Source organism: Camelina sativa, chromosome 11 (assembly GCF_000633955.1).
Source record: "Camelina sativa cultivar DH55 chromosome 11, Cs, whole genome shotgun sequence".
Classification (NCBI taxonomy): Eukaryota; Viridiplantae; Streptophyta; class Magnoliopsida; order Brassicales; family Brassicaceae; genus Camelina; species Camelina sativa.
In genome coordinates, this window is record NC_025695.1 from 12,498,821 (window position 1) to 12,511,695 (window position 12,875).

Sequence of the window (12,875 nt, forward strand, 5' to 3'; positions counted from 1 at the left end):
TTGATTCAAAGATGTGACCTTTGAAACATTTCCTCATTGGCTATTTGTGTGTTGTTCTTACAAACCAAGAGGTTTTTGAAGTTTATAATAATATATCACCTCCCCTGTTTTCTGTTATGGTGTTTTGATCTCTGTTACATTCATTGAACAAAGCTGGTTTAAGTCTGATGATTGAAAGAAGCATTGTGATGTGCAGGTAATTAGGGGGATTGAAACAGCTGTAAGGTCTATGAAAGTAGGCGGGATTCGTCGCGTGGTTATACCTCCATCTCAAGGATACCAAAATACATCACAAGAACCTCTTCCACCAAACGTATGTGCACACACTCTGACCTCTCTCTCCTTAAACTTTTCATATAATGTGTCAATGTGAAAGTCAAATGTTATTTTAGAGTCCCACATAGATTAGCTTTGGGCCACAGTGAGTGCTTTAGTGCTCTACACGCTCAAGATAGTTCAATTTTACAAACACTCTTCCTTCACTCTCCTAAAAGACCATATAAATATCATTATTGCAGCCACATGTTGTCCCCATTCAACTATAGATAACACATTTGACTTCAAAGAATTATCCACTTGTTGTCACATAAGTATGTGCATAGTGATTGGGATCAAAATAGATAGAACAGGATCCTAACTATTAAGTGATATGATTGGTTTAGGCATGAGAGAGTTTGGCATGCTATAGAATTCAATTCACCCTAGGACTCTATGTTTGGTTATTTGGTATCTTGATAAATCTCATAAACTAGTTTCATAGACTTTAATTTCCATAAGGTCTGCGATCATGTTAATTGCAGTGGTCAGTGGGACTGGAACTAGTATTATTTTGTTTAACATCATATAACCAATGCTTGAAGATGGGTTCTGTCAATGAACTAAATATATGTCAGAAGATCACAATATTGTTTGCAGAGACAAATATTATCAAGATTGGTTTCAATATATTTGATTCTTTCTTGTTGAGTGTGTTTTGCAGTTCTTTGACAGACAGAGACTCTTCACGACCATCTTTAACCCAACACGTCTAGCCAATGGAGAAGGTTCAACTCTTGGAACTCTTGTTTTCGACATCGAACTCGTCAGCACCAGACGACGCCTTAATCGATGAGTCATACTCTCAGTAGTACTAATTGATACAAATGAAGTTAGATTATGTGTCCGCATTTTGGATATTCTACAGGAGACGTGAGTGTAATATTCAACTTTGGTATAAATGAAGATTGATTATGTGTCTCTTGGTCCTTGCTATTACACATTTGGTCCTTACGTGAGTGTAAATGAAGATTCATATAACACTTGTGTGTTGACGAAAATGCAGATGTTATCCCAATTTAGACTTTTCGCTTTCGTAAGATATTGTTCATAGGTTCTCATTTCTCAAATTTGAATTACATAAGAAATTAAATGCACTTTTTCAATAAGACAACGAAACCCACTTCTCTATTTCCGCAGCAACTCGAAAATGTATACCACAAAACTCATCGCGCTCACAAGAAATCTGCAATCTAATAATGAAGTTATAAAAAAAAGAAAAAATGAGAAACAGTGTATTGTACATTATTGTTGTTTTGACATATATTTAGTTCATTGACAGAACCCATCTTCAAGAGATCACAATATTGTAAAGATGAATATTATCAAAACAACAATATATGTCAAGAGATCACAATATTGTTTGCAGAGACAAATATTATCAAGATATCAAGAGATCACAATATTATCAAAACAACAATATACGTCAAGACTCAAGAGATCACAATATGTCAAGAGATCACAATATTGAGTGTAAATAGATCAAGAGATCAGAACAACAGTATATGTCAGTCTTCACATGTTTACCAAAAAAAAAAACAATATATGTCAAGAGATCACAATATTGTTTGCAGAGACAAATATTATCAAGACTGGTTTCAATATGTTTGATTCTTTCTTGTTGAGTGTGTTTTGCAGTTCTTTGGACAGAGACTCTTCACGACTATCTTTAACCCAACACGTCTTGCCAATGGAGAAGGTTCAACTCTTGTATTCGACATTGAACTCGTCAGCACCAGACGACGCCTCAATCGATGAGTCATAGTATGACTTCATTACTCTCAATAGCACTAATTGGTTTTCTTGTTAGTCAAGAAATCATATTATATTCGGTATACATTGAATTAAAACAAAATCTTTCGTAAGCATTTTGGATATTCTATAGGATACGTGAGTAGAATATTCAACTTTGGTATACATGAAGTTTGATTAGGTGTCTCTTGGTCCTTGCTTTCGCAATCATACTACACTTGTGTGTTGACAAAAAATGCAAATCTTGCCCCAATTTAGACTTTTCGCTTTCGTAAGATATTATTCATACATCTCTCATTTTTCAAAGTTGAATTACGTAAGAAGTTAAATAAAACTTTTTCAATAAATAGACAACGAAACCCACATCTCTGTTTTTCACAGCAACTCGAAAATGTCTTCCACAAAACTCATCTCACTCATTGTCTCCATAACCTTCTTCTTATCTCTCTCGTCATCCTCGGCGCAAAATGTCGTGAAAGCTACGTATTGGTTCCCGGCGAGTGAGTTTCCGGTCACCGACATTGACTCATCACTCTTCACTCACCTCTTCTGCGCTTTTGCTGATCTCAACTCTCAAACCAATCAAGTCACTGTCTCCTCCGCGAACCAACCTAAGTTCTCCAGTTTTACACAAACTGTCCAACGCAGAAACCCTTCCGTGAAGACACTTCTGTCTATCGGAGGTGGAATCGCAGATAAAGCCGCGTATGCGTCCATGGCAAGTAACCCCACTTCTCGAAAATCGTTCATTGATTCTTCGATAAGACTCTCTAGGTCATACGGATTCCACGGTCTTGATCTAGACTGGGAGTATCCGAGCAGTGCGACGGAGATGAGCAACTTCGGGACGCTACTTCGAGAATGGCGATCTGCGGTTGAAGCAGAAGCTAGGAGCAGCGGTAGACAGCGTTTGCTATTGGCAGCTGCGGTTTTTTACTCCAACAACTACTACTCTGTTCTGTACCCGGTTCAAGCCGTTGCTAGCAGCTTGGATTGGGTTAATCTTATGGCCTATGATTTTTACGGACCGGGTTGGTCTAAAGTAACCGGTCCACCAGCTGCTCTCTATGATCCCTCAAACGCAGGTACAGTAATATACTAATATCTGAACTAAACCAATTAAAACCGATACATAGTGACAGTCCCAATTCAGTTTAATTGCACTAAATTGATTTTGATTCACTATACATATTACCCAATTTAATTAGCATTTAGAATCATCGGTTCAATCTCGTATGAAAATGTTGGTTCGGTTTCTATCTTTCAACCGGGATATATTATCCCACTATGTTTAGTTATTAAAACCGATTTGTGTTATTAGGTCCAAGCGGTGACGCGGGAGCAAGGTCATGGATTCAAGCTGGACTTCCGGCTAAGAAAGCAGTTTTGGGATTCCCATACTACGGCTATGCGTGGCGTCTCACAAATGCCAACAGTCATAGCTATTACGCGCCTACCACGGGAGCGGCAATATCACCGGATGGTTCGATCGGTTATGGTCAGATAAGGAAGTTCATAGTGGATAACGGAGCAACGACAGTTTATAACTCAACGGTGGTTGGAGATTATTGTTACTCTGGCACGACTTGGATTGGTTACGATGATAATCAGAGTATTGTGACGAAAGTTAGATACGCTAAGCAGAGAGGTCTCCTTGGTTACTTCTCCTGGCACGTTGGTGCTGATGATAATTCTGGTCTATCTCGTGCAGGTTTAATATTTGATCCCAAATTCTAAGTAACCGCTCTTTTTTATGTGCATAGAAAAAATTATGTATTTACGAATTATTTTTGCGATTTTGCAGCGTCACGGGCATGGGATGCTACAGCGGCAAGCGTCAGAACTATACAGAAGGTTTAAGCTTTCCAATGTTCCGACAACTACAAGTGAAGAAGTGTTCCCTTTCGTAACTTATACGAAAAATAAACGCCATTTGCTTATATATTGTCCAAGAAAAAGGGAACAATAATATTGATATAATAAAAGCAATAACCATAAGTTTATCAAGAATTATGCTTCTTTTATAGAATAAAAATCATTTTAATTAGTAAGATCCACTAGTAAAAAAAATACGTATAGCCACGTTTTTGTCGCATAAAATCGTGACTAAATTTTTTTTTTATCACGAAAAAGTCACCAAAGAAATTCGTAGCAACTTCGTGATAATTTAGCCACGAAATATTCATGAATATACATCATGACAACCGTTGTCACCCGATAGCTACATAAATATTCATGGCTAAATAGACACGATAAACTTCGTGGCAAAACCATGTCTACGCAAAACCACTAAGAAAATTCGTGGCAATCTTCGTGACTATTCTACTTAATTATCCATCCCATCTCAATAAAATGCGGGAAACTATATAACCACGAAATATAACGTAGCTACATCATGACTAACTGAGTGCCACAAATTATAATTGTGGCTCGCTCGTGACTACTCCACCGAATTATATGTAGGGACTAAATAATTCATGACTAAGACGTTGCCACGAATATTATTCGTGACATTTTCGTGGCAGGAGTAATAGTAATAGTCTTCTTCTTGTAACATCCGCGAACCGAAATCCTGGTTTGGGGATTGCATCGGTCGATACAAAAGGTGCATCGGTCGATGCAGGTTCAGTTTTCTGCGCTTTGACTTAAGTGAAACGCTGCGTTTTGGGCAAAGGGAAGAGGAAAACATTTAAGTCGATTCTTTTGTCTCATTAGTCGACTTTGGCCGTTTTTGAGAGAAACAAAGGAGAGAAAGAGTGTTCGTGGTGTTCTTGGTGATTTCTGTGGGTTTGTGGCGTTTCCTGGTGATATATGAGGCATAGAATGTTGTAGGAGTTTGCTAGGAGTGTTCTATTGCTTGTTTGAGGTTCAGATTCTTCTGTGGCAAAGGTAAGTGCAGGACCATCGCTTATCTAAGCTAGAGCTTCTCTGATCTGCTTGTTTATGTGTTGTTAGGCTTGTTAGATAATTATTTGGGACGTTAGGAAGCCTTCTTGTGGCTTGGGATCGAGTTTTGTGGTTGTAGGAACAAAGATCCGGCGAGAAGCTTCGGAGAACACGATGCTCGGCATGATGCATCGGTCGATGCACTTTGTGTGTCGGTCGATGCACTTTGTGTGTCGGTCGATGCAAGTGCGAGGACGGCACGTAAAACCTAGAGTTTTCGTGTTATGTCGAGCATGCGTCGGTCGATGCAGTGCGAGTGTCGGTCGATGCATGTGTAACTTGCATCGGTCAATGAATCCCTTGTGTCGGTCGATGCATCCCCATGTGGTGCCGATCGATGCATGTTGGTGTCAGTCGATGCAGAGTTCTGGTTTGTTATTTGTGTTTGTTGATTGTTGGTTGATGGTTAGAGATGTCTCTATTGCTTGTGTGTATAGCCCAGTAGATGGGAGGATTGCCTTACTGAGTGTTTATAAAATACTCATGCATTGCAATTTATGTTTGTGGTGCAGGTAAAGGCAAATTGTGATCGTAGAATCAAGGCAATGAAGAGGAGGATGTTCTAGGGACTTGATTGGATGTTGTCTGGCGTTGCTAGGTTGCTAGAGTTGGGTCATTAGAAACATTTCTAGGTTGCTGGTTTCATATTTTCTGATAATTGGTTATTTGATATTGCTTATGTTATAATATTGGTTTATTATTGGATATTGGTATTTGTTATTCCGCTGTTTGGTTGTGATTGTGGTTTCACTTCTTCACAGCCAATTCCGTCGCAAGGCAAATGCCTTGTAACAAGAAGAACATAGTAACTTCTCCTGTGGGCATCTCACGAGTTAAGTAGAAGAAGAGCAAGTCGTGAACCAAACCGGAGACGGTGAACGTCACCAAGATCCCAGAATACAGAGCCCAATCTGAGCTCATTCGCCGTTCAGAGACTTGCCCCATTGGTTTGTAAACGGCTGGTTTAAGAATCGTTGGCACAACAGTATTCCATCGACGACCCCAGAAGTCTTGTAGAGACGTAGCTAAGTATGGTTTATTAGACTGTGGCTCCAAGTCGCACCCAAGAGATATATAAACAAAAACTGAGTAATGTAAGAATAATCTCAATCTCTAGGTACATATGTATAAAATAGAGTCGTAATAGCAGAACATGAGGTAGAGTTTGTTTGTAATCATACAAATTTAATAGCACACCAAAGATAGCAACTTTTAACGGCGAAAGCCAATATGGGCAAATGAGTTTGAGGTTTAGGGTTTTGTTTGGGAAGCAAGTAAAGCAGAGAAACCGAGAGAGACTTGCGGGAACTGGGACTAGTGGACCTTTATCAAAGGAGAAGAGGATGAGTTTAAAATTTGCGAGCCATGTGAGAAAAAAGGCTGTGAGGAAAGAGAGATGCACAATGGAGAAAAACAGAGGAAGAACAAGAAACAGAGCAAGGATGGGGGAAACAGAGAGGAACCGAGGAAGTCCTGATTTGATTCTAGGTGGCAAATAGTAACAGTAAGATATGGAGATGATTGTAAAAACCAAAACTTTTGTCAAGCTCTTGAGTTCTTCCGACATCTCTCAGATCTTTTGTGGTTTGCTGTTGAACTTTGGGCAATAACTTAAGTTGTGACTTGGCTGATTTTGTTTAATGTCATTTTTTACCATTAATCACCTAAGTTAAATATTTGAAGAAGAGATTACATCGAGTACATAGAGTAGGTAGGAATTGAACTAAATATAAAGAAGTTTTCTAAATATCGAATAACGTTCTTGTTGCCTTGAGTTAAACGTTGTGATTTCTCAACCATACCAAAAAAATAACAAGAATTTGTCTCCATTGGCTGATGAGTATCCGTACATATACCATAAATGCTATAAATTCTCAACCATACATGATACATGTAGTAGTAATGCTACGTCAAATTGTGGTAGACTAGTAGTAATGGTGTCGAACTGTCAAATGTTGAAATTGCCGGCCGTCAACAATCATGTGTCTCAATATTTTTGTAACTGCATGAGGAAGAAGAGAGTGTCCTTACTCCTTAATGGAATTACAAGGTGCATGGTGAAACAAGCCAAGTAAATATTGATTCCAAGTTTGTAGAAATCATCCACAAAGTTCGTCTCATCCATTTGTGTGGTTTGTAGTTGCTAATTGGTACAAACTCCAATTATTATGATAGTACATGCACACAGTTCAATATGTCAAACTAATTGGATAACTGATAGACGTAACTCGTAAGATAAATATTTCAAAATATGGGAAAATTTAGGCAGAAAGTTAAAATAATTTTTAAGGTCACTAACCCATCACAACTTGGTTAAAAATATGTATATGACCAAACAAACTCACAAAATTACACTATTCTTTTTGGAAAGTCTTATTACAAGCCAACCAATAACTATGTTTGTTTTAAGTTCTATTTCGAACCCATAGCCTACGCGTAAAATTTAATAAGGAGACAAATTTAAGTGTGATGAACCTTAAATTTTAGCTTGTAATAGGAGTTTATTGTATATTGCTATATCATATAAATTAATTTTGATAAGCCATATAATAGCACTAATATTGAAATATATTATGAGTTCTTTTCTTTATATATATAAAATTTATCTAAGGAATGAATTTCTTATGTTTATTATATTTTATTTTATAAGGAAATTAGTGTTGCTAAATCATATAGAAATTACTAATCATACAACTGTTATCAAAATTCAATAAAATAAAATTATTCTCTTGAACCAATTTTTTTTAGATTGGGCGGACTAACCCAAATAATTTCCTACCATACCAACCAAATAATTTTCCACAATTCCACCAAAATTAATCTAACTTCGCGGTTAAATGAAAATTTGGCTAAATAGTAATTTTAATGGTATTAGTATAAGCTTTTCCCCTTCATCGTTCATGTCACCACTTAGAGAAAAAAAAAAAAACCTAACGCCTCTTCTTATCGCCTCTTTTTATCCGATTATCCTCTGCTTTCCCAGATCTAAAAGTAGCTCCGGTCGATCTCTTCCTTGACGCACTGCGATGAGTCTCTCCGGCCACCGTCGGCGACGGTCCTCCGAGTCAGGTCCAGCAGGTATCCGTCTTCTTCTTCTTCTTATGCTTCTCGTTCTTCTTCTTATGCTTCCTCTTCTTCTTTTGTTCTCTAATTACTAGTTCTGTATCCTTCTCTCTTTGTCTTCATGCTCTATTTCTATTTTTCTCTAAAGTTGTTTAGATCTTTTAATTTTGTTTATGTTTAGGGTTTTCGATCTAGGATTTGATTTGTTCATATTGTTCTTTAATGTTTTGATTTGAGCTTAATTTCAACTAAGATGATGTTTAGATATGTTTGATTTGAATTTTAAACCCAAGTGTTCGATTTTGTTTTTTTGTTTTTTTTTTTATTTCTGTTTGATGGTTTATCTCTTCCAACCATAGCTTTGTTCATATTGTTCTTGTTTGCTGAGTAAGTGCTCGATATGATTGATTTTATATTCTTGTTTGCTGCTCTATTTATGATGTTTATATTCTTGTTTGCTGCTCTATTTATGATGTTTATATATTGTTATTTTGCTGGTCTATTTCTTCGGACACTTAGCTTTTTTTATATTGTTCTGGTTTGCTGAGGAAGTGTTTGATATGTGTGATTTTTTTTAATTCTTGTTTCCTGCTCTAATTATGGTGTTTAGATATTGTTCTTTTACTGGTTTATCTCTTCCCACACTTAGCTTTTGCTTTAAGTGTTGTCATTTGTTTGTTATGTGTTGCTATTTGCTAGTCTTAAGAACATGTTTTTGATGGTTAGGATTTCTATATGTGGATTCGAAACTTGGCTTTGTTCTATGTTCAAACTTAACTCAACTTTGTGGATTTGTTTACTTGACTTGTTATTAACAGAACCTAATTTTTGTTTTTGTTTATCTTCTAACTGCAAAGCTGCAACGTAGATGGATGCAACCAGGTGCCATACCGCCAAGCTCCATACTGCTAGGAGCCACACGTTCTACAAGCGCAGGATCTTCACACGCCAACAACTACAGCCAGCGAATACTCGATGCATTGCTGAGTGCTCCTGAAAGAGAATCCCAGCCACACCTCCACCCGAGGAAACTCAATGGAGCTTTATGGTTAGTTTGGAGACAAACTTCAAGACGCTCAACACCAATGTTGCAAATTTGAATACTAACATGGGAATGATTATGGAAGAGCTGGTTGCATCACGACAAGCACTTAATCTGATCATGCAGTGGAATTAGACAACCCTCTGCTGCTGCTGCTACAACTTCTGTTGCTGTTACAACTTCTGCTGCTGCTCATGCTCCAGCTTCTACAACAGCTGCTCATGTTCCAGCTTCTACAACTTCTGCTCCTGCTCCTGCTCCTGCATCATTAGGTATTTAAGTTTCGGTCATGATGGTTAAGCTTTTTTCTTGAACTTTCTAACGGATAGACTTTTATTTAGCAATTCTTTTGGTAAAATGTAAGATAAGACTACTTTTAATGTTATTTAGCAAGTCTTTTTGGTAATATGTAAACATCAAACTAATTATGGTAATGTAAAATATCGTTATTTGGATTTCATGTTTTGTGATTTTGGCTTGTCATTACAGGTTTTTTTATTTTTAGTAATTAATATTATTTTTTTTTTTTTTGGCAAATATTTTATTTTTAGTAATTAATATTATTGTTTTTTTTTGGCAAATAATCAGGCACTAAACAATTTTTTTTTGTAGCTTTGTTGCTTAATAGTTAAGCTACTAAATTGTTACTCTTTAAATTTGTGGCTATATTATCACAAATTAAATGGTGATAAAAACGTGGCTAATATAGTTACTAAGGACTGTGACCAATTTGTAGCTATAGTCTGTCACAAATTAAAAGTGATAGTTTTGTAGTTAGAGATAGCCACGAATAAACTGTGATCATTACGTAGCTAAATGTAGCCACGAAACGGTGGTGTTTTTTACGTAGCTAAATTTAGCCACAAATGGTGAGTGATAAATTCGTGACTCTGCAGTCACGAAAAAGCAACACCAACAATTTAGTTACGAAGCTATATCTATGATTTTTTTTGGTGATTATTCGTGACTTTTTAACCTTATAGCCATGAATATCTAGGCTTAGCCACAAATAAATTGGTGGCTATACGTGTTTTTTTTACTAGTGAGAATCAAACAATTCAAATCAAATCCAGAACTCCTTGATATTGTAATTTACATGTTTGTTTTCATAAAACGTGCAGCTAAGAACTAAGCAAAGTCGATGATTTGTCGCTGCCTTTTGCTTATAAAGGAAAACTGAAAATATGAAACTCTGGTACCTGTTGGACTGATAGAACCAGATGGGACAAGTCAGATTTCAAAACACTTAGCTTAAATGTTATAACCGCATTAGGACATAATCACTTGTCATAAATATAGAGAAATATATCCTAAAATAGCCCTAAATTTTTTTTTATAGACAATTATAGCACACTTCACAAATGTTCAAAATATCACTAATTGACACAATTACAATATTTTAAATTAATTGTAGATTTTTTTTTAAGGTTTGAATTGCCTAATTTTCATTTAGGTTATAGTTTGTAGGGGATAGGGTTTAGTGTTCAAAGTTTAGGGTTTTATTTTGAAAGATTAATTTTTGAAACATCAAACATGATATTATATTTAAAACTTTAAAGATGATGTGCTATTGAAAAAAAAACTTATTTTGTGTTAATTGTGAGAATTACCCATAAATATATTATAGTGTATAGGATGCTCTATGATCTCAATTTGCTTCGAGTTCGTTATCTTCAAGTAGAAGTTTGATGGTCCAAGGCCTCACAGTCTACGATGCCTATCTATCTGTATTGTTTCTCCATTGATTATTTCTCGGCCAAAGTCCTAGTCATCAAGTACAATGGCTTCTGATCAACCAACTCTACCGCAACCACCAACTTCTACATAACCAAATTCTAATCAAGCAGAGGATTCAAAAAGCACTTCTTGAAAGCTAGTTATCATGTGTATAATAGCAGTTTTGCGATATAGATTGAGGAACAACATAGCAATGTCAATAATGTAGATCCAAGTCATCCAAAGTAGATACACATTTTTATCATAACAAATATATATTCAAAGTAGTGCTTTTGTTTGACTAATGATTTTTCTTAGGTAGGAAAAAAAAAACTAGATCTATTGTTCTAGTTGTTAGATTCTTGTTTGAGTTTATTATCTTTGTGCCATTAATTACATGGCATTTTGTTGAGTCAACTCCCAAGTCTTAACTTTTCGGTTTTTATCAACCGAGTCAACTCTTAACGTTCTCGGACACTTCATTGTTCTTCAACAAGTACCCAAGGCAAGGCAATTGTATAATTCCTGGCTACTGCTCCGTGTTTTCGTAACCTTTTTCCTTTTCATTTCCCAATTTCTTGTCAATCAACACAAACTGAAGGAATGAACCTTCTCAATTTCTATTTATAGGCTTGATTTTTACTCTTTTTCTAAGTTCAATTCATTCTGATATATTCCAGTAAAAAATGGTGCAACAACAGTCAAAGTCCAAGGATAAGCTTCTGTATCAGCAAGTGAGTTACAATGACGTCGAAGCTATCAAATTGCTTCGTCGTGAAGGTGCAGGATTCGAGGTATTTGTTCTTCCTCTACTCCATCGTTTTGTATTTAACTTTAAGTTATTGACGACCAAATCGTTTTTGACATTTGATTTCCCACAGCATAGGAAGTTGGTTTTACCAAACATATGTCTTTTGTTAAGGAGTATGTAAATATTATGACTGAAAATTTCCATAATAATAAATTGAATTGATGATAGTATACAATTATTTGCATTATATGTATATTTTTTATTTATAATACGATGATTTTTTCCATAATATTGTGGGGTTATTGGTTCTATGATTTTAATGGATTTGGAAATTTAAACAAAAATCATGTGTTATTCAATTATTGATTTTAAAATATTTATCAAAATTATGTGTTATTGGTTATATGATTTACAAATACTTGTTAAAATTCCATGTTATTCATTTAATGATTTGTTTTTGGATTTCAAAATTCACATTATGTTTTAAATGGATTTGAATGGATTTGAAATTGTAAAATAGAAGGATTCAAATACAAGAATAAAACATGTTATTTTAAAATTCATATGTTTTGATTTTCATTATTTACAATTCTATATGAATTTACAATTCTTTTAAATTGAAGTGAGAGTAGAAACGTTAAGTTTAATAATAATAATGCTTTCATTATTAAATTGCAATCGTTTTTTAGTAAGGATAAAAAAAATTCAACTCAAATTTCAGACTTCATGGTATTGCTTTTTACATCTTTCCATCGAATACAATTGCTATTATAAAAGAAAATTTGTTACATCTACGTGTACTTAAACCAATTCGATAACTAGTCTAGTGGTTTTAGAGACGATATTACTTTTTTTTGTTTTTGTTCAAAAGAGACGATATTACTTATTGATATAAATCTTGGGGACTAGATATCAAGCAGAGCCATTGAAGATGGAAACTTTAAGATAATCAATCATATATGTTCCAATCACAAGCATTTTGCTGGTACCTGGTACATGCAAATCCCAGGAAATACTACTAATCCGTTGAAGATGAGGCATTTATAGGTTTCTTGCTGGACAAGCTATCTAAAAAAGTTTATCACACTTTAGAAATATTTTAAAATTAATATGGAAGAGAACGTTTCAATATTAATTTGTTTATTATTTACAAACACACAACAAACAAACACGTAAAGCGTACACAATAAAAGAACCCCGATCAAATGTCTCCGTCCACCGTTAAAGCTTTTTACTGGTTCTCGACTTTTAACATTGACGTACACTGTTCCAATTCCGGAAGAAAACTCT

The 12,875-nt window shown here is 35.4% G+C and overlaps 2 protein-coding genes, 1 long non-coding RNA gene and 1 pseudogene across 4 annotated transcripts in view; 3 read left to right on the forward strand and 1 right to left on the reverse strand.

The window, feature by feature from the left end:
• LOC104723056 (peptidyl-prolyl cis-trans isomerase FKBP17-1, chloroplastic-like) overlaps positions 1 to 1,341 on the forward strand; it is a 7,906-nt gene extending 6,565 nt beyond the window's left edge. For both annotated transcript variants that reach the window (XM_019232283.1, XM_010441351.2), the window contains exon 4: positions 980 to 1,341. In XM_019232283.1, the coding sequence (XP_019087828.1) occupies positions 980 to 1,111 (132 nt within the window). In that variant the 3' untranslated portion in view covers positions 1,112 to 1,341. The remainder of the gene's footprint in view (positions 1 to 979) is intronic.
• Positions 2,436 to 4,077, forward strand: LOC104723058 (chitotriosidase-1-like). Its single transcript, XM_010441352.2, has 3 exons — positions 2,436 to 3,152; positions 3,389 to 3,778; positions 3,872 to 4,077. Exons 1-3 carry the CDS (start codon positions 2,459 to 2,461, stop codon positions 3,925 to 3,927), a joined length of 1,140 nt encoding a protein of 379 aa, XP_010439654.1. The 5' UTR covers positions 2,436 to 2,458; the 3' UTR covers positions 3,928 to 4,077.
• LOC104727903 lies at positions 5,761 to 6,580 on the reverse strand (annotated as a pseudogene).
• On the forward strand, positions 7,915 to 9,578 carry LOC104723059. The gene is made up of 2 exons (XR_757276.2): positions 7,915 to 8,091; positions 8,934 to 9,578. It is a non-coding gene; the product is annotated as an uncharacterized LOC104723059 (long non-coding RNA).